The 21,578-nt window shown below is 36.4% G+C and overlaps 2 protein-coding genes across 2 annotated transcripts in view; both read left to right on the top strand.

Annotated features, from left to right (window-relative positions):
- MGAT4D (MGAT4 family member D) overlaps window positions 1–14,420 on the top strand; it is a 47,334-nt gene extending 32,914 nt beyond the window's left edge. Inside the window, exons 6-11 of the mRNA XM_061140712.1 lie at window positions 3,525–3,638; window positions 5,339–5,414; window positions 6,714–6,828; window positions 9,328–9,458; window positions 11,607–11,714; window positions 14,325–14,420. Coding sequence (XP_060996695.1) covers window positions 3,525–3,638; window positions 5,339–5,414; window positions 6,714–6,828; window positions 9,328–9,458; window positions 11,607–11,714; window positions 14,325–14,420 — 640 coding nt within the window. The remainder of the gene's footprint in view (window positions 1–3,524; window positions 3,639–5,338; window positions 5,415–6,713; window positions 6,829–9,327; window positions 9,459–11,606; window positions 11,715–14,324) is intronic.
- A 5,453-nt stretch (window positions 14,421–19,873) lies between these two features.
- The window catches only part of CLGN (calmegin), a 43,393-nt gene continuing 41,688 nt past the window's right edge, over window positions 19,874–21,578 (top strand). The window contains exon 1 of the mRNA XM_061142389.1: window positions 19,874–19,977. The gene's annotated coding sequence lies outside the window, so the exon portion shown is untranslated. The remainder of the gene's footprint in view (window positions 19,978–21,578) is intronic.

Raw genomic sequence — 21,578 nt, 5'->3', positions numbered from 1 at the left:
TCCCTCCCCACCTGATTCCTCTGGGTCTTCCCAGTGCACCAGCCCGGAGCGCTTGTCTCATGCATCCAGCCTGGGCTGGTGATCTGTTTCACCCTAGATAATATACATGTTTCGATGCTGTTCTCTCGAAACATCCCACCCTCGCCTTCTCCCACAGAGTCCAAAATTTGTCTCTTCTAAATGAGCTTAACTGACGGAGAGAAAAGTTAAAACTAGCTCGAGGGAGACATGTTTGGGGAGTTCTGAGATGGGAGCCAACTTGAGGGTTTTTCTTTGTGCTCAAGTGAAGAGGGAGGAAGCTGATAGAGCAAGGACTGTGGGGGACTGGATGCAAGGTACACATGGAGATATAGGCAGGACTAAGTGAAAAAAAAGATCAGAATGGGTGAAAGAGTAAGACAAAACTAGTTTGGACAAGGAAGGTGAAATGAAACAGTCCCCTCCTTAAAGGTAGCTCTCTCTCTTCTCTGTGAGAGAGGTAAAGATCATATGTTGAGAATGAGGAGTTAATTGGCAGCCTATAAACTTGAGAACAGTATGGAAGGCTTGAAATAGCTGATGTGTGTAAAAGGAGACAGAGTTGAGCAAGATTAAATAAAACACCATGGATGTGTAGTTTTCCCCAAAGAAGATTTCCTAGGAAAAAAGTTGTGTTATACGCAAATCCTTAAAATGCCCTCATATCCCATGCTATCCTACCAGTTGCTTTACTCTGAATGATAAACCACTGTTCAGAGAAGACACATTACCTGAAATGGCGTTAATCCATGCTAGTTTGATATCCTTATTAGCAATTCTTGACAGAATCAGCTAAAAGGAATACACAGGTTTACAAACATTTCCTGTTGATATGATTACATAATTGCAAGCAATTGTTTCATGACCATTAAACATTGGTCAAAATGCTTAATACTCTCTGACAGCTATAAATGTATAGAAAAATGAAAAATATAGTAAAACTAATATTCATCTAGTACACTGTAATTTAAAATGTGGAGACATGAAAAATGCTAAACATCACTAACATCAGGGAAATGCAAATCAAAAATCACAATGAGATATCACCTCATGACTATCAAAATGGCTCTCATCAAAAAGTCTACAAATAATAAATACTGGTGAAGGATGTAGAGAAAAGGAAATGCTTGTGCACTGTTTGTGGGAATGTAAATTCATGCAGCCACTAACTATGGAGAGTCCCCCTGAAACTAAAAGTAGAACTGCTGTGTAAGATCCAGCAATTCCACTGCTGGGTACGTATCTGAAGAAAACGGAAACACTAGTTAGAAGAGAAACATGCATCCCAGTGTTCATAGCTTTGTTTGTAATAGCCAAGATATGGAAGTAGCCTAAGTGCCCATCAAGAGATGAATGGATAAAGAAGATGTGAGATATACGTACATAATGGAATACTGGGCTTCCCAGCTGGCTCAGGGGTAAAGAATCCACCTGCCAATGGCTGGAGATGAAACTTTGATCCCTGGGTTGGGAAGATCTCTCTGGAGTGGGAAATGGCCACCTACTCCAGTATTCTTGCCTGGAAAATCCCATCGACAGAGGAGGCTGATTGAGCTACAGTCCATGGGGTCACAAAGAGTCAGACAAGACTGAGCACACCACCACAACAAATGGAATACTACTCAGCCATAAAAAAAGAAAGACATTCTGCCATTTGCAACAACATGGATGGATTAGGGAGTATTACACTTAGTGAAATAAGTCAGAGAAAGACAATAGCCTGTTACCACTTACATGTGGAATCCAAAAAATAAACGTGCACATAACAAAACAGATGCACAGATAGAATGGGGAAAGGACAGGGGAGGAGTGAGATGCAGCCACGAACAGCTGTGTATAAAAAAGCAACCAGGAAATGTTGTACAGCACAGGGAAATATAGCCATTATTTTGTAATAATTTTAAATGGAGTATAATCTATAAAAATGTTGAATCACTGTGTTGTACACCTGAAACTAATATAATATTGTAAACCAACTGTACTTCAATTAAAAAATAAATAAACATGGAAATCATTGAGAATAAAGTATTTCACTTAGAAAATTTATTAAGAGTAATTTAAGCATTGTTTGCCTTTTTCCTGTCCTATAACTTAAAATTCAGATTGAACATTTTTTTATGCCTTGGCAAATTGTCATACTCCTGAGTTTGGATCAGGCACCTACGTTTTATCATTTACATTTTCAATGTCGTGAAACATCTCTGAGTGTTCCTTTAACGTGAAGTTTTTTGCCAGCGTCATATCCTGTGGGATATCCTTTCCGCTACAAGCATCTTCCTCATTTATGTCAGGCAAGTTCACCTTCACTTCGCAGTTGTGCTGCACATCCCGGGTCTCTGGAGAGCGAAGGTGTCAACATTCCCAGGGTCTGTGGCCGTTTAGTTGCATCCAGAGAAAGTTTCAGCATTATCACTGTCTGTACTTTCATCTATTAGCCAGTCCCCTCTTTTGGTTATTTTGTTCAGTGTCGTGTGGGTTTGTTTATTACTAGGAGACCAGGAGGCAACACAATTGCATGTTTTGCTGGCTATCAGTGACCTGAAAAGCAGATGCATGGTGACCAGTTACCAGCAGACTTGGAGAGATGTGACGAGATGATGTGCATCTGTTACTTATGTAGTGATTTATGAACTGAGGAGTTGGGAAGTGAAGTTTGTACTTTATACAGTTATTCAGCTAATATTCCATGAAGACTCACATTTGAAAAGTGTTGGGGAAAACAGACATTATTTAATTAAAATGTAACTGAAATTCAAAGCGAGGACTGCCTATTTTGCACCTAATTCAAATCATGCATATAAACTCTGTTCTGCTTCCATTTTAATAAATAATGCCATGCCTAGATTTAAATCTCATTTAAAGTCACATTATTTTTCTCTTATGGAAAACCATTTAAAATGCTCTACCTGGTCTCTCATTATTTTACCTTGATGGTACAAGATTTATAGTACAGTTTTTGTGAGCAGTATTTTATGCATTTTAATGATGTTCTTGTTGGTCTATAAATGTTAACTTTTAGAAATAAAGAGACTAAAAAATACTCCTCCAAAGAATTGTGGACAAGAGTCACACTTAATCCTTTCTATGACAGTCTGATTTCAGGAGCCACATTGTTATTTGGTAGGACTCTTATTAAACTAAAATTATGCATTTAAATCTTCTAATGTTCTTGCTTTTTTGCAGTTACTATATTGTGCTAACTAGTCAATTAACTTGCATCTGTTAGAGTGCATATCTGATTGAAAACTTGAAAAAGTCAAAGTTTATAATTTTTATAAGAGGATATTAATTTTATATTGTATATTGTAATTTTTTACATGTGTCACTAACTTAGAAAAGAAATATTTTGGCTTAAAAAGTATTAGTTAAAAAGTATGATGTCATTATCAGATACATCATGAAGTAATTCACATCAAAATACTGTATGGAATACATAAGGAACTTCTTTTTAATTGTATGATTTTGGTAAATCAAATTCAATTATACTCCTCCACTTCTGTTTATAGATTCAAAAGGCAGGTGACATCTGGATCCTTAGAAGTCATTTCAATACCTGCTTATTTTTATCCAAACATATCACATGCCGCCGGATCAACTGACGACTCAGAAAAATTAGAGAGGTATGGTATATTGAAAAGTGGTATCCTTAAGTAACTGGCTTCATCTGATAAAATGTTAGACTTAGCATGTAGTAGTTAGTATCTGATGCACAGTGGTGTGCTGGAGCCAGCTTCTGTTGGCTGGCACCTAGATTCTAGTAATACTCCCAGCTTTCCTATTTGCTGATCATCTGAGGCAGGTAATTTAGCCTTTTTTCTTTAACTTTCCCAACTTTCTAGTGTGTATAATAAAATCCACATTACGCATATAGGAAAGGCATTGTAAAAATAAAATACAGTCGTGTTTATAAAAGAATTCTAAAAAATAAAAAGCTCTGTACACATACAAAGGATTGCTATTGTTTGATTATAAATGTGGTATGTATTACAAGAAGTATAATAATTTGGTTCCTCAAAACTCAAGAGCAAAAGACATTAAGATTCAGAAAAAGGCCTTATCCAGGAAGCTTATTGGCAATGGGTTCTTTTTTTAAGTAATAAATGGTAAGTCCAAATCTAGATATCTTTTAGAGATTTTGTTTCGCTTTTAATGTCCCACATTTTACTCAATTTTTAGAGTCCTAAAGCTGGGAGACATTCTAGATCCTTGTTTTCCTTCTGTCCTTTATGACTCCATCATCATTTCATTTTTAGATTCTCTCTCTACATTATCCCTCTCATCCCCAGTCCTCTGCCTTGAGCTTAGTTCAGACCATTGGAGATTTATTGGCTTCCCTTAATCCTAGCCTAGTCTTGCCTCCAGTTCATTCTCCATATTCTAGCCAGAAGAATCCTTTTTCATGTGAGATATATAGTTTCCTGCATGTCATGAAAGACCCTTCATGAGCAGGCCCCTGCTGATCTCACTATCCTGGACTTCCTTTCCATCAGCTCACGGTGTTCTCAGAGGTGGCATGCTCCTTCACACATCCATGCCTTTGCAGTACTGCTCCTCTACGCTGAATGTTCTTCTTCCTTCTGCTCCGCCCTCCCCATCTTATTATAAGTCATCATTGTCCATATCTTTATGTAGTACCTGTCTATGGCTCTCAGTTTAAGATTTTTCTATTTTTCCTGCTAGATTATGAGACCCAGAAGGGCAAGAACCACGCGGTGTATTGCTCTCTGGAGCTTCAGGACCTGGCCTAGTATCTGTTGTTGTTGTTCAGTTGCTAAGTCGTGTCTGACTCTTTGCAACCCCATGGACTGTAGCCCATGAGGGTCCTCTGTCCATGGGATTTTCCTGGCAAGAATACTGGAGTGTTTTGCCATTTCCTCCTCCACGGGGATCTTCTTGACCCAGGGATTGAACCTGAGTCTCCTGCGCTGGCAGGCAGATTCTTTACCACTGAGCGACTAGGGAAGCCCAGCCTAGTATCTGGTTTAGTATTAAATTAGTATAATGGTTCTTCATACTTTTATTTAAACAAGACCTAAGATCAGGAAGAATATTAACTTTATTATATAAATGGTAATTTGACTAACCAAAACATAAAATAAGCAGATTATCCTGGTTTAGTAATGGCAGACATTGTCCACTGAATAAAGTTGGAAAACCTTTTAGTATAACTTTAGTACAAGATATTCAGTTTCACTTAATGTAGAGAGTACTTTCTGTGAGTAAAGTGTAAAAGAAGTTTGTTTCTGATTACTGAGATATGCTTATAAATAAAAATTAAATAAAATGAAAAATGTTAACAAATTTTATTATTTATCTCTAGTTGGAGAATCAAACAAGTATTAGATTTTTGTTTTTTGATGCTGTATGCCCAGCCCAAAGCTATGTATTATTTACAGGTAAGACCTTATTTAGATACATAATTGAAAGTGGAAGTATTATATCCTCCTTCTCTCCTTCAGTTACTTCCTTCCTCATTGTAGCCCTCCACTTGGCTCTGTACTTAAAAAGTGGAAAATATCCATTATATTAAAACACCAAAAGGAAGCTTAAAATTGGTTCTGTGTCAGTCTTCTTTCTGGGTCACTGTTAACAGAGGAAATTATAATTACATGAAGCAAACGGAAAAAAGAATCTCAAATTAGCAAGAAAATAAATTATATTACTTACATTTTTTCTACTCACAAGTATATTAGATTAAGCACACATATTTTGGGCACTTATGTTAGACACTATATATGTACAGTTATCATTGCTGTTCTGTGTTGCCCCATTTTATGAGTAACACAGCTCTACAGTGTCTTATGTGTTTGTGAAATAAACCAACTGTGTATAGTTTGTACCTCCTAAATTCCTGCATGGTGTTAAATAATAATACCGCATTTCCAGCAGTGAGTATAGACCACACATGAGGGAGTGCACAGGTGCGACAGGAGTCTGCAGATTGTCACTGAGAATAGAGAGGATTTGAGAAAGGCCTGAAGCCAGATCTTCTCTTTTTACGGTAAAAAACCAAAATCCCTTTCGATTCCTAGTTAGAGGCAATGTAATAGAAACACAAGATGCAGCCAGTGTACTCGTCCCCTTTGGGAAGAACAGGATTCTATTTTGTGCCCTGGTATTGTGCCTGAGGACTTGCGCATCTTCCCAAATCATTTAGGAACCCCTCTTCATCTATAGATTCCACATAATACACATTAAACTTAAAAAGGAAATTCTAATTTCCTTTCCACCCCACCCCCTCATGGAGATCTATTTCTAGGCTTATTGGCACCATACTTCTAATCAGCTAGGTGGGGCCGAGAGTGCCAGCTCCCTTTTGTCACCTCTTTGCCAAGCACAATATTTGGCACCACAGCACGGCACTTATCAACTAAGCATAAAGCCAGTTAGTCCTAACCAAGAAACTAAATAGTTGTGAGTGCGAAAATGAACCCAGATGGATAGACTCTTCTGAAGAGGATTTAGATTGAATGTTACTTGTTAGTATTTAGGAAAGAAACTGATAATCTCTGGTCTCAGAATTAGAAAATGAAAATTGACTAACAGGAAATAACCTCAACATGAATTGAGCTAAAAAAGCAATCTACTACATCATAAAAATGTGGTTTTTTTCCTATTGTATTTTCAATTTTCAAGCTAATTGGTTTCAGGGAAGCATCAAAGGTACTAACACCTTTTTTTTTTTTTTTTTTAAGCTGGAAGATGATATCATAGCTAACAAGATGTACCTTACAAAAATCACAGATTTTGTACATAACATCACTTCAAATAATTGGCTTTATATTGAGTTTTCAGTTCTTGGATTTATAGGTAAGCAGTGGATCTATTTTTGTGGGGTCAAGATTTTCAGTACAAAAGTTTTTAAGAACTTATCAAAGAGATTGTTACTCAATGGAAAGGAATGGCATAATTTCTATAAAGATACTATCAGTTTAGCAGAAAAATTAGATTCGAGGACCTGAATTTCAGAAAATGTGTTTTTAAACCAAATTTTTTGTAGATAAACAGTATAAATAAGCAGATTGACATATATTCACATGTTATAAAAACATAAGGCAGCTACTACTTATAAATGCTAGCTCTGAGTCTGGTACATATTAGCACAGTGACTAAGATGTACTTCTATATTACATAGAAAAATATTGAAACTCAAAAAATTAAAGTTATAGAGGAAGGAATTTTAACAGGACTATTGTACTCTGAAGGCCTTTCAATTTCTAGTATGCTGAAGCTAACATGCTTAAAAAATGTAAAAACATAGGAATTATACCCAGCACAGAAAAGTTCCTGAAATTGTGCCCATAATGTATTGTTTTTATAATTCTTTTATAGACTTTCCTTTTGCTTCCTTCCATTTTTTCCTTCCATCCTTCTATCCTGTTTTCTTTTATTTAACCCTCACTGCAGGAGGCCAAGTTACCTAATTCGCTTCATATTGCATTTCATCTTTGTTTACAAGCAGGAGACCTTTTTTATTCTTCTGTTTAAAGCACCCCCCCCTTCCACCCACTCTCATGATAGGTTTGCACTCAATATATTTCATCCAGAATATACATATAAATACCAGATACCATGAAAAAGATTTGGTGTTCATTGTGTTTGTACTTGTTTAAAATTTACATAAATGGTGATTTGATAAACATATTTCTGTTCCTTATGTTTTTGTCCACAAAACTAGATTTTATAGCTGTCTATATGTTGCTTTGTGTTCATTTTCCTTACCGTTGCATATGTGCTACGTAATAATCTATTTGACTTGTCCATTCCCAGAGTGGTGGACCTTGACTGCTTCTAGCTGTCTGCTGCCACAAAGAAATGGAGTGATATATATGTGTCCTGGGATGGGATCACTGGGGTAAACATAGCCAGATCTCAAAAGTACTGCCAGACTGCTTTGCAGGTTGACTGTGTAGTATATACTCTCATATGCAGTGCATCTGAGTTCCTGCTTCCCCATATACTTGATAACATTTGATTTTATCCATTAAAATTTTTGTTTGCCATGGGGAGGAGAATAAAGCGTTTCTCTGATTGCTAGTAAACTCCATCTATTCTTCTATATCTACTACTTCATATACTGACCAGTTTCCCCCTCAAACTTTCTGTAAAGTGGTGTGGATTCCAATTTTAAAACTCTGAAAGGTTTTTTTTTTTCCTCAGCTTTGGTTACAATAAAAAGAAAAATTGTAGGTGACAGTAATACCCGCTGAAAGCTTGGAGAGATAATTTTGTTGGTTTATTACTTTGAGAATTTTAAATTCTTTTTGCCTTTCTCAGAAAAGTCAGGTAGTAGAAAGATAGAGAGTATTCACAAGAAACACTGTATATATGATACTGAATTCTTATTTAAGCTTAAATCTATAAAGGCTTCATTTTCTTTGTTATCATAATAACAATTCTGTTGTTCAGTATTTTCCAAAAATATGAGCTTGCCAGATAGAATTTTCAGAATGCTGGCAGCAGATAAAGAAACAGATATTAAATCAACTATTTCTATCATTAAATTACTTGTTTTGGTTACTATGTACATAGGTGCCTAAAATTCAAATACAACCATACACTAGATCAAGTGACCCATATAGACTCAAGTCTTAGTGAAAAATAAAATTCCTACATCCTACTATCATATTTATTAGGTGGCTAGATGTGTTTTACACTGTTGAAGGTGAAAATTTACCTGAATCTTATACCTTCAGCTTTATTTTTCAAGTTAAAGATGCAATATGTTAGAAATAAATAATTAGATGTAATGAAATCATACTTTAAAATACAGTAAATCTTTAAGAATCATAAATATGAAAGAAAATAACATTCTTATAAAATAATGTTCAAATATTGAAATAATACTCTATTTTATTCAAAATTAAGCACTAAAAGTAAAAAATGTAGTATGTTGATAAAGTTCTATGTAAATAAGCTTACAAATTATAGTTTCTGAAAAACTAAGTGAAAGGTTACAGGTCCTAAACTTTGCATTTTATTTATGTGTCTTGCAAGTGGTTTGAACAGTTGATCCTCCTTAGTTATCAAAGTTAATTTCTTGAGAGTATTCACGGTTCTAAACTTGCTTCTTACTTATCCCACCAAAAGTGGTAATTCTTAATACTGAAGCAGATATATGATTTTGCTTCATCATCCTCCAACTTCATTAATGCTTTAAGCTTTTCAAGGAATAGGTATATTTAATTTTTAATATTTTTGTACTCTTTCCCATGTCAGTGGAATGAATAACTGTATATAAGGGTGATGTTTTGATATGTGGCATAAACACTGAAGAGTTATTGGGCTTTGTTTCCTTTTTCTTCATAGGAAAGCTATTTAAATCTGAAGATTTAACTGACTTTGTACGTTTTTTTTTAATGTTCTACAAAGATAAACCCGTAGATTTGCTCTTGGGGGACATTTTTCTGGTAAAGATGTGTACCCCAGGAGAAGCTCTTGTGAGTATTTCTTTACTTTGTATTTTTAGGAAAATACTATCTCTCTGCTGTAATTACCTAAATTTTGTTTACAAATTTTAGTGCATTGATTTTTTTTAAACTGGATATTTATATATATTTTAAAAAAGAATCGATGTAAACATATACCTGTTACAAATATTATTTCAAAGTATATCACCTAAGTATAAAAGATGAGACTACAAAATTTTTAGAAGAAAACATGGGAAAAAAATCTTTAGGACCCAGGATTAGGTAAAGAATTCTTAGACATGACACAGAATGCTTGATCCATTTTTAAAAGTTGATAAATTGGACTTCATTAAAATTAAAACCTTTTGTGTTACAAAATTTACTGTTAAGAGAAGGCACCACAGGATAGAAAAGATATTTGTAAATTCCATGTCTAACAAAGACTTGTAGTCAGAATATATAGACAATTTTCAAAACTCAACAACAGGAAAACAGTCCAGTTGAAAAATAGGCACAAGACTTGAACAGACTCTTATCAAGGTATTTTCTCCCTTACTGCAGTAAGCAATGAACTCAGCTTTGCTTCATCAACAAGTTATTTGAGTGGTATTTTGGGCAAGCAAGAATTTGATAGTACCATCCTACTGAAACTTTTATTAATAGATTAAAGGTATTACTATATTTCCTATATTTTAAGTCTTCAACTAACTTTATCTGAACTTTAGTTTCAGATTAACTGTACATTATTTAATGACTTTACAGTTTTAAAAACAATTTTTAATACAATATTTTCCTACATGTTAACATCAGTAGAAGAGAATTTAAATAAGCCTGCTATTTAACATTATTATGCACATAAATTTGAGATGTATTTTAATGAATTTTATATGCATACATTACATAAATAATGATAGCAATCATAATAATTGTTTAAACTATTTTATTGATGTATAGTTGATTTACAATGCTGTATTAATTTCTACTGTACAGCAGAATGATTCAGTTATACATATACATACATATATACATATATATATACATACACATTCTTTTTCATATTCTGTTTTCATTATGGTTTCTTAAAGGATGTTGAATATAGTTCCCCGTACTATACAGTAGGACCTTGTTGTTTATCCATTAAATATATAATAGTTTGCATCTGCTAACCCCAAACTCCCAATCCACCCCTTCCCCACCCCTTCTCCATCTTGGCAACCACAGGTCTGTTCTCCATGTCTATTGAGTTTGTTTCTGTTTTGTAGATAATTTCATTTATGTCGTATTTTAGATTCCACATATAAGTGATAGCATATGACATTTTTCTTTCTCTGTCTAACTTTCTTTCTTGGTATGATAATCTCTAGATCCATCCATGTTGTTGCAAATGGCATTATTTCATTTTTTATGCCTGAGTAATATTCCATTATATATATGTACCACATCTTCTCAAATGCTTGTTTTTAATAGGGGTGATAATGTCACAGGCCATCTTTCTTTGAGAAGATTATCCAAATCTTTTTCCATGAAGTATAATACTGTTTTTTTTTAATCATGTATGTTTTAAGGAGAAATTGAAGAGGGAGTAATTTAGTTTTTAAATTAATAAATGGGGAGAGAATAATGTAGACCAAGAGAAATGGATAGATGGGAAAATACTAGAAAGTTTATGTTACTGGAATAAAAGAGAGAGGAGAGGAAAATTATAGTTCACACAATAGTAGCCTGATTTTCTGAGCTTTCCAGGTGACTCAGTGGTAAAGAATCCACCTATAATGTAGGAGATGCACAGGAGACTTGAGTTCCATCCCTGGGTTGGGGAGATCCCCTGGAGTAGGAAATGGCAATCCATGCCACCATTCTTGCCTGGAAAATTTCATGGACAGAGGAGCCTGGCAGGCTATAGTCTATGGGATCACAAAGAGTTGGACAAGACTGAGCAAGCAAGCCTGATTTTCTAGTGAACTAATAGAGTTCATGGAAGAAAATACATGCTTTTGCATCTCAATTTCTTTGTTCCATTATTCTTACAAAGAAAAAGCTAAGAATTTAAATGTTTTGTTTAAATTTTAAAGTAGTAATATAGAATCCAGGCAAAAACTAATAAAAGGTTCTGCCACCAGTAAATACAATAAAAATGAGTATTTGGGTTTTTACACAAGATTGTTGTTTCTCTTACAGGAAAAATGTATAGAACGAAATAAGCATATTCGTATTCGATATAAACCTTCTCTTTTCCAGCATGTGGGTATACAGTCATCATACCCTGGAAGAGAACAATATTTCAAAGTAAGTGTTTTGACATGTAGTTGTGTAATATACAAGGTTTCATGAACTTACAAGATATTATTTAGAAAAGAAATGATGAGAACATGAGAGGCTATAAAAATTGTCTAAACACAATTCATCTCATGACAGAACTATTTGTTATGAACAGCAATCAACTTTGCAAGATCCAGGTTATCTATCATGGTTAGAAAAATCCAGCCTATGTAAATTTCTATGCCTTACTCTTCTCAGCTCTATAATTTAAATAATGAAACTAAAAAGGTGTTTTGAAAATTATAGTAAAATTCACTATTTTAGTTTAATATTCAGAATTATAAAAAAATTCAAAAATAAAATGCCTCTATTATTGAATTTAAATGTAGCAGCATTCTTTTTCAGGTCACTGTTTACCAAATGAACAAAATTTTAGCATTATTTGATTTTTAATCATTCCTAAGTTTTTCATCATTTTCAAAAACAATGTTATTTATAATTGACTTAGCATCTTGGTGGGGTAAAAAGAGCAAAGAATTCAGAGTCAAAACAATCAATTTTTAGTTGTGATGACCTGTGTACATGAGACTGGGCAAGCCCTACCACGCTTCTGAGCTTTAAAGAAAGCTAGAAAATGAGGTTGAAATTAACAAGCCTTAAGATTTCTTTTACCTCTGCCATACTGTTGACATTGCTATCCTTCTTAGCTTCTTCACACAACAAAGCTAATGATTGCTTTAATATTCTCAGTTGAAATGAGGCAAATGCACATGTACACCCTCTCATCATTTCATTCATTATTTGTCTGCCCTCTTTTCACCTTTTCTATTCTGGGTATTTATTGTACTGCACCCTTTGAAACAGTACCTTAGAGTGTGAACTCAGTATACATTAGCTGTTAGCCATCAGGCAAGGTGGAATTCAGATTTAAAGTGCTTGGTAAACAAGTATCTGGAATAGTAAGAACTTTTATGAATCTTTATCCGGAAAGTAATATCATCAAAATACATAAAACATAGTCACAGGTGATGCAGACAGAAATTAGTCTATGCCTTTTTGCTTGTTGATGCTATTATAAAGGGATTCTTTTTTTCCTTTATATATCTATTTTACAAGATAAGATATTTTAACCTATCTTTGTAAATTCATGACAGATTAAGGAGAATGTACATCTAATCATTCATATTTTGATGTTATAATCTTTATTCTTTTTTTTCTTCATACCACATAAAACAGAAAGAAATAGCAATTTAATCATCTGTAAAATATGATTATATTAAATTATTTAAAAAATTTCCAACAGGATATCTATTATTAGGAATTTCAAAATTTAACACCTTCTTTAAAAATGATCAGAATCATTCTTTGGAAAAAATGGCATAACAAGGATTAGACTATTTCTCAACTTTCTTCATAGTGGGTAAGAGAGAGATTACATCATATTAAAGAAAGTTAAACCGTCAATAAAAAGGTGGTAAGTATAAAAATTGATATAAATATATAGAAAATTGTCAGATAGTCATCAATGTGTTATTTTATAGCTTTATGTTAGGAATGTTTTTAAATTTTATGCATGTAGCTTTCTAACATTCACTAATATTTTGTTTCAGAAGAATCAATTTCCTTTTCCCTTTTTATCATGTACTGTAAAAGGGGATATAATATCATGTACTGTAAAGGAGGAATTTCCTTTTCCCTTTTTATCATGTACTGTGGATGTACAATGAATTTGGAGACAATAGAGCTGAGTTTGAAGGCTCATTCTTATCAATAGGTGCACCAATATGGATAAATCACTAAAATACTATGCTAACTGAAAAAAGCCAGGTGCAAAAGACTACATATTGTATGATTCTATTTATATAAAATTCTAAAGCAAGCAAACCCTGCTATCTCATGATTTTAATTTATATATCTTTAATGACCAGTGATGCTGAGCATCTTTTATGTGCTTTATGTAATTTTATATATTTGTGTACACATAAATATGTAAATTTTAAGCAGAAAAATAATTTAGCTTGTCTCTATTCATCTAACTTATAGTTAAAAAATAATAATCTAATAAAAGTTCATCTTAGTGGTGAATTTTAGTTTTACAAATTTTAAAATTTTACCTATGTCTTCAATTTAAATGTCCTTTATAATTTCATGTTCTACATCTATAATAAACATAATTTCAACTAAAATGTCTCAGTACAAATAACTTCTGAAAACTCAAAGTACTTAACGAGTTTCTATTATTTGATAAGCCAGAGAACAGTGTGTTTGATAATTTGCTAGTGCTTCGTCCTACACAAAAGGTCATCTTCCTTTTATTGCAATGCATTGGGCACAGGGCAGAGTGTTTCAATGTGTTGCAGGCTGGGTTGCCAGATAAAATACAGGATGCCCAAATAACTTTGTTTCTTTTCTTTATTTTTTTTCAAACCCAAATAACTTTGAATGTCAGTTAAACAATGGCTTTTTGTGTGTGTATGACCCATTTGTTTTGTGTTAACCCTGGTTGGAGGTGATGGAAGAAGGCATAGAAGAATAGTTCCCATCAAAATACATTACCTGTTGAATAATGACATGCAGCATGTTTGTATTTTCTTCAGAATTTTTATGTAAAGTTTTATGTGTCTCTTTTATGTAAAGATAGAGCAGACGGAGGTGGTTGCAAAAGGACAGAATAAGGAAAAAGTATTGTCAGAAAACTGTCATGAAAATAATTACGTCCTTATGAATGAATAATATGCCATTTCTAGATGTTACAGATTTCTTATTTTTATTACAGGAAATATGAAAAAATGAAGCACAACAAGACGAAGCTCTGTAATACTTTAATCTTAGGTCACTGTGATTTCCAATGGCATCTTTCAGAAATTTTAATATTCAAAACAAATGATTATATAAAAGAGGAAGGAATAATGAACAAACTAGTAATTTGAAAGTATTTAACTGCCTCTATGTCAATTTTTTGCAATATGCAAATGCAATATGCAAACAAAATTTGCGTATTTGTTTATGATACTTGTACCCTTACTATTACAATTTTTTATAAAAATAAGTAAAGACAGGGAGGTTTTTAAAAATAAAGAAATATATTTTGTTGAATTAGATAGTTAAGTTTTTTTTTTTAACTATCTAATTCAGCAAAACATATTTCTTTATTTTTAAAAACCTCCCTGCTAAACATTTTAGCTAAGTAGCTAAAATTTCAGAAACTTGCTATCATCCAGGACAGGTTCTGTGTGAACCGGTGCGTGCTGTTATCTGTTTTGTTCAGACACCTAAAATAGCAGAAGGCTGAGCAGCTCTGAGGCTGGCAGTGCCCAGTATCTTCTTGTCTTTTTAACAAATGCATTTAAAACCCTAAAACTTCCAAGTGCCATTTGAGCTGATTAACAAACATCTTGATGTATATGTATTCTGACAGTCATTCAGTTCTAAAGATTTCATATTTTCTCTTATTATTGCATTCTTAACTCTTGGGTTATTTGGGAGTGTTTTTTTAATATCTTGGTTTTGTCATCTTTTACTGTTGATTTATAATTTAATTACCTTGTTGTTAGACTTCGTGTGATAAACTTTGAGAGTTATGAACTCTTATATTTCATATGAATTAGAGAAGAATGTATAGTCTTTACATACTCCCTTTAAAATATGCATCACTCATTTGCATTTTTATTGAGGTATAGTTGATTTCCTTTTTTCATTTGTTTTTATAAATGTTAGTTTTGTGCTTTATAAATGTCTTCTTTAAATATTCCTATTCATTGGTTTCTCTTATGTCAAGCTTTTTAATTTATTTGTTAAATGCTTTTAAATCTTTATTAATTCATCAGTTTCTTATAGGAATCTATTAAAATCTACTATTTTTCCTCTTGTTATTCTATTGAGTTTTACTTTGAGAAATAATAAGATATTCCTTCTTTCTTATCCTTCATAAAATATGAAAATCTTAATTCAAACTGCTGTATTATCCTTGACTGTCAAAACTTTGCACATTTACATCAACACGAACCGTGTCACATACTAAAGTGAATATGAATGATGAACTATTCATATGCACCCATTTCACTTTCTTCTTTAAAGAAAGGAGCTATATGTCAACTATTACCTCAATAAAGCTGGGAAGAAAAATAAGAATAAAAGACATGTATTTTTAAAATTTGACTTCAGTTTTGAGCTTTTAAAATTAAATCTACCAGATCATACTCCAGGTTAATATGAAAAACTACAACTAATTCCAGGTAGAGCATTTCTGAAAAAGCAGCACGATTCCTTGTAAAGGTACCCACTAGACTTCTTAGCTCACCATCCAAAATTGGAACAAAATACCTGAAGGGTTGATACAATAAACTGGAATAGTATTAAATGAGACTGTCCAACATTCCACTGGCTGTTGTTGAAAAGCCTGAATGATTCCAGATGATTCCAAGGGAACTCTGCTGTGACACTCAGAAAGAGGCATTTGAACACTGACCGATATACCCTGGGCATGGCAGATGCTGGAATTTATGATAAAGAGAAGGAAGTTAAAAGACGGCCTTAAAGATTCAACCCAATGACTGCTGTCCTTAAGGGAATGATTCCAGAACAAGAGTGTTTCAGTGGTCAGCACAAAGCAATTCTTGAAAATGTTTCTAATGTAGCCGGGAGAGATGCCCCATCTTCCATTCCCATCCCTACTGCTCCCAAATGGTAGATATTTGGAGGGCCTCATTCACCACCCACAGCCTCTGGTCTGAGTGTATGGGGAAGGGGAGATTTGGAGAACCTTAGACACCTATCTGAAGTATAGCAGAGCAAATAGTGATCTCTGGTTGGTTGGGGCATTCATTTTATTTTATTTATTTATTTATTTTTCATTTATTGTTATTAGTTGGAGGCTAATTACTTCACAACATTGCATTCATTTTATAACATACTGATTTTGCTTTTCAAAAAATCACTTCTTCAAACATATATATGGAGGCAAATTATGTATTTAAGCACCTGACTCAATATATCAGATAAGTTTGTAAAAGCCAGATTCAGACAAGACATATTTTTTTCAACATTACTTTTAAATGAATAGCTCTGTAAACATTGGAGGCATGATAAGTGAAAGTCTCTTGCCAGAATGTCTCTTAAGTATTGATAATAGCCACCATCATCTGATTTAAATACTGTGGAAGTAAATGGTTATATGGTAGTACTACTAATAGTAGTTGTAATAGCAAATGTGGTATACTCCTGGTAGAAGGAAAAGAGACACTTTTTTCTAACATAAGTGTGTAAATTATCTAGGGATTTGCTGTGTTCTCCTCTATGGATCTTCCACCTGGTGACAGAATTGAAATAATTATGAACAAATAATGGGAGCTAAATCTGTGCAGGCATTTTCCCATGGAGACCATCACCTTATGTTTTTTTTTTTTCCTTACTTACCTTAGCATATATTTTTAGATGCTGTGTTGATATTAGTAGTTACTCATAGGTAATGAGTGAATCATGAGATGAAAGATTTTTGTTTTACTGATATTTTCTTTCTGAAAGCTTAGATAAAAAGGAGTGATTTCTTAGGGTAATACAGTTTACCCAAATTGATAACAAGTAGAGACAGAAAATGTCAACCATGATACCAAGAATGCCCCCTTGCTTGGCTTTCATAGGATGGGTCCAATAGTACTTCTCTGATAAAACTTTCCTTTAGGAAAAATGAATGGCAACATACTCTGTCCCAGCATTTTGTCCATTCTATTATGTAACTTACACATTATTGAACATTTAATTTGATGATAAATTAAAATTATAATGGAGTAATCATGGATCAGGCATACAAAAATGGAGTTGGGTGGCCTGAGGACCAGGTCTCAGAGAAGTCTCTGCACCACTGAGAACTTGAACTTTCTTTGAGCTATGCGAGACTCAAGAACACCACCAGCTGTATTCAAAACAGCACCTGTCAGCTGCAACCTTATGGTCTCAAGTTCTCCCCTTGTAACTATGCAACCATTTGGGACCCCCACCAATCCTCACTTAATAAACACCCTTACTTCTTGCCAGCTCCAATTATAATTCTTGATAACCACTCAAGTAACTTTAAGCTTTCGATTTTTGCCTTTATAAGCCTCCCTCATTTTGTAGTCCAAAAAGAACACAATTCAGGTAGTTCTTGAGTCTGTGTCTCCAGGCTGGAGTCCTAACAGACCCCAGATAAATGCCTTTTTATCTCAGCTGGGTCTCTTTCTAGAATGGTGGTCAACACTATATGTCTGCTTTCCTAAATACATTCTTAGCTACTTGAAAGCAGAGCTCATATAGTTGTCATCTTTGAGTTATCAGTATTTTCATAGTTTAGCAGACAGAAGATAAATATTCAATAAATGTCTGGTAAGCTTCTCAGTAAGAGGAACATGGAAACACTTTAGCTTTTCATTCTGAATTCCTATTAAAATAACAAAATAGATAAATAGGTACTCCCTCAAACAATATTCTAAACTGAATAAGTATTAAACATATATTTGAATCTTGGAGTTTCAATAAATCTTCACATCAGTGGGTCAGATTAAGGGCTCATTTAGCTCAGATTCCTTGTTCCTAAAGTTTAAGCTTTCAGCTTCTTCATTGCAAACTTTGAGTGGATCCTTCAGATATTCTTTTCTAACAAGTCAAATTTGTTGCCAGCCACAGAATTATGTCAAATAACAGAAGTTGCAAAGCCTAAGAAAAGAAGAGCATAATACTGTTAAAAGTACCTGGAAATGAACGTGTCTTTTTAAGCCCATAAATACCATCCAAATACCAAAAATATCATCTTTGACACAGAAGATGACAGTCTCAAAAGTCTAGATATAGTGGCCTTATCGTGGATGCAATGTGAAAAATGTTCAGTGATCTTGATATCTAGCCAATAATCACATTTTATGCATGGAGCTCCATCAATTCCCTTAATCTGAGACTCTTTAACAGAGATATCACAAGTTAAGTATTTATTATTCCAATAAGATGTAAAGCATGATAATACCAAAATCAAAGTCAAAATTTACTATCAAGTATAAGCAGTCAGGGCTTATACTTATATGATCCAACATCTATGGGGCAAAGAAAGTTGTGATTCACTACTACGTTTATGCTGTATTTTAACTTTTAGTGTGAGTTAAAATGACAGGCTCTGGAAAAGATTTTAACTCCATTTTCACCATTTATTAATACTTCAAGCCAAAGGCAAGTAATTTTCTTCAGTTTTTTTCAGCAGGTTTGTTGGGACGTTTGATAACATAATGAATGTATAATAAAACCGTTTCAGTTCAGTCGCTCAGTCGTGTCCGACTCTTTGTGACCCCATGAATCGCAGCACGCCAGGCCTCCCTGTCCATCACCAACTCCCGGAATTTACAAACTCATGTCCATCGAGTCAGTGATGCCATCCAGCCATCTCATCCTCTGTCGTCCCCTTCTCCTCCTGCCCCCAATCCCTCCCAGCATCAGGGCCTTTTCCAATGAGTTAACTCTTCGCATGAGGTGGTCAAAGTATTGGACTTTCAGCTTCAGCATCAGTCCTTCCAATGAACATCCAGGACTTATCTCCTTCAGGATGGACTGGTTGGATCTCCTTGCAATCCAAGGGACTCTCAAGAGTCTTTTCCAACATCATAGTTCGAAAGCATCAATTTTTCGGCGCTCAGCTTTCTTCGTTTAGAGCGCAGTAAACACAACGAAAGATTAACAACTGGTATCAGTAGCATTTAAAAAGACACCGTGTAACCATGTGGTACTATTTATTATGTTAATATTTACTATATCTCCATCATACACTTTCAGGGAAGAATAGCTCCCTGCTGACCACAATGAGCTCTCATCAGAACGTCTAGAACCCCAGGGAAGGCTTGCGGTACTAACCGGACGCTGTTAAAATGTGATTTACTCAAAATTCAGGGCCCAATTATGTGCAATAGGAGGTAGGACCTCACTGTTTGCAGGGAGCAGGCGCTTTGCGGGAGGGAAGGGTCTTCGGATGGATAGCGAGGAATGCCTCCCGCGCCATCCCAGGAGCCGGACGCACGCCGCAGCCGGCCGGCGGGGGCGGCGCGGCGCGTGGTCGGGAGGGTCCCTCGGCGGCGGTTGAGCCCCTCGGTGCAGGTGCGCGCAGCACGCGCCCCCGGCCGCCGCCTCCTCCCCGCCCGCGGCCGCACGCGCACGCGCGGTTAGCAGTCGCTGCTGCGCGGCCGGCGGCTGGATTGAGCTGGGGGAGACGCGGGGACCAGGTGGCAGCGGCTCGGACATCGGAGCTGCCCCTCCCGAAGACGGGCCCGCAAGCCAGGTGCGTGGGCACTAGTAGGTCACTTTCCCGCGTCCTTCTGCGCTGCAGCTGGGGGTGAGGAAGCCCAGTCCTAGCTCTTCCTCGCAGGGTGGGGGCTCCTGCTGCGCCCCTCTCCTGGGCGTCCGCCGGGCGGACCCGGTAGGGACCCGTGAGGAGGTGGGTGTGGAGTCTGGGGATGGGGACGCGGCCAGGGAGGTTCTCGGGTGGGCTCTCCGGGCCGCGGGGGAAGGGAGGCCGGCCCGGGCGGGCGGCGGTGGGGCGATGACCCTCGGGGTCGGTTGGGGGCCCCGGAACTTCTGTGTGCATGGCCACCTGCGGCGCTGGGGCCGGCGCGGGGAGAGCCAGGTGGCCCCTCAGCCCGGCCTGTCCCCGAGGGCTCAGAGGCCCCGGGGAGCCGAGTCCGTTACTCCAGCGGTTGCCATTTCAGCCCCGTTCCACGCTCGAGCCCCGGTGCGCGCTCCCGAGGGATGGCGAGGGGGCCGGTCTCCTTTCGGCGCTGTTCACTCCGCCCGCTCCTTCGCACCGACAGGCGAGTCAAACCCAGCTAGGCTCAGTTCACGCCCTGCCCGCCAGGATCCGTAGAGGCGAAGGGACCTGACTTCACGGCGCCGGTGGCCCGCGACTCCCGGCCGCTCCCTCAGCGCGCCGCCTGGAGCCCGGTGCGCGCCGCTGGGGAGGGAGGGTTGTGGTGAATCCCACGGAGCCCTAATGACTCGAGACTCATTATCGCCCACGGCGTGTTTACGATCAGATACTTTAGCTGATTTTATTTTTAGCACCTGCCGGAGCAACAGGAATCCGAGGAGTTTGCTTTGGATATATAAGCAAATGGCAACGACGCCCAGAAGGGAGAAAGCAGATCAATCGAGAGTGGCCATGGGAAGAACTCTCGGATTAGGAAAGTTAGTTTGTATGGAAACTTTTTGATGCTTTAAAGCCATCAAAACCTTGATCTAGCCTTGCGATTTTGCTTGCTCTAAAATTTTTACGTCACTCTAGGTATTTTGATTATTGAAGGTAACCTTCCTTTTGGCAATTGTTTGACTTCTTTTCAGTTTACAGTTTTGTCTTCACATGCAATGGGTTTGATCTTCCAATCACATTAAAGGCCGTCCCTTGGTAGCTCAGATGGTAAGGCATCTGCCTGCAATGCGGGAGACCCAGGTTCGATCCCTTGGTCAGGAAGATCCGAGTCAGGAAGGTTCTCTAGAGAAGGAACTGGCAACCCACTCCAGTATTCTTGCCTGGAAAATCTCATGGACGGTGGAGCCTGGCGGGCTACAGTCAGTGGGGTCGCAAAGAGTCAGACATGACTGAGCGACCAATGCTTTCCAGTCACATTTAGAACTTATCCGTAAATCCATGGAAGATAGCCCTCATCTAGTTGATAAAGTTGACTATTGTGTATGGATGGTGTATGTTATAGATCCTCAGAAACTGAACAGTGCTGTGCTTAGTCACTTTAGTCGTAGTGGATGGACTCTCTGTGACCCCATGGACTATATAGCCCGCCAGGCTCCTCTGTCCTGGATTCTCCAGGCAAGAATACTGGAGTGGGTTTTCAAGTGCTATAAATTAACCTTATTGCTTGTTCCTAGTAA

Source organism: Dama dama, chromosome 5, assembly GCF_033118175.1.
Source record: "Dama dama isolate Ldn47 chromosome 5, ASM3311817v1, whole genome shotgun sequence".
NCBI lineage: Eukaryota > Metazoa > Chordata > Mammalia > Artiodactyla > Cervidae > Dama > Dama dama.
The sequence above is the reverse complement of the archived record's forward strand: the minus strand, read 5'-3'. Positions and strand labels throughout refer to the sequence as shown.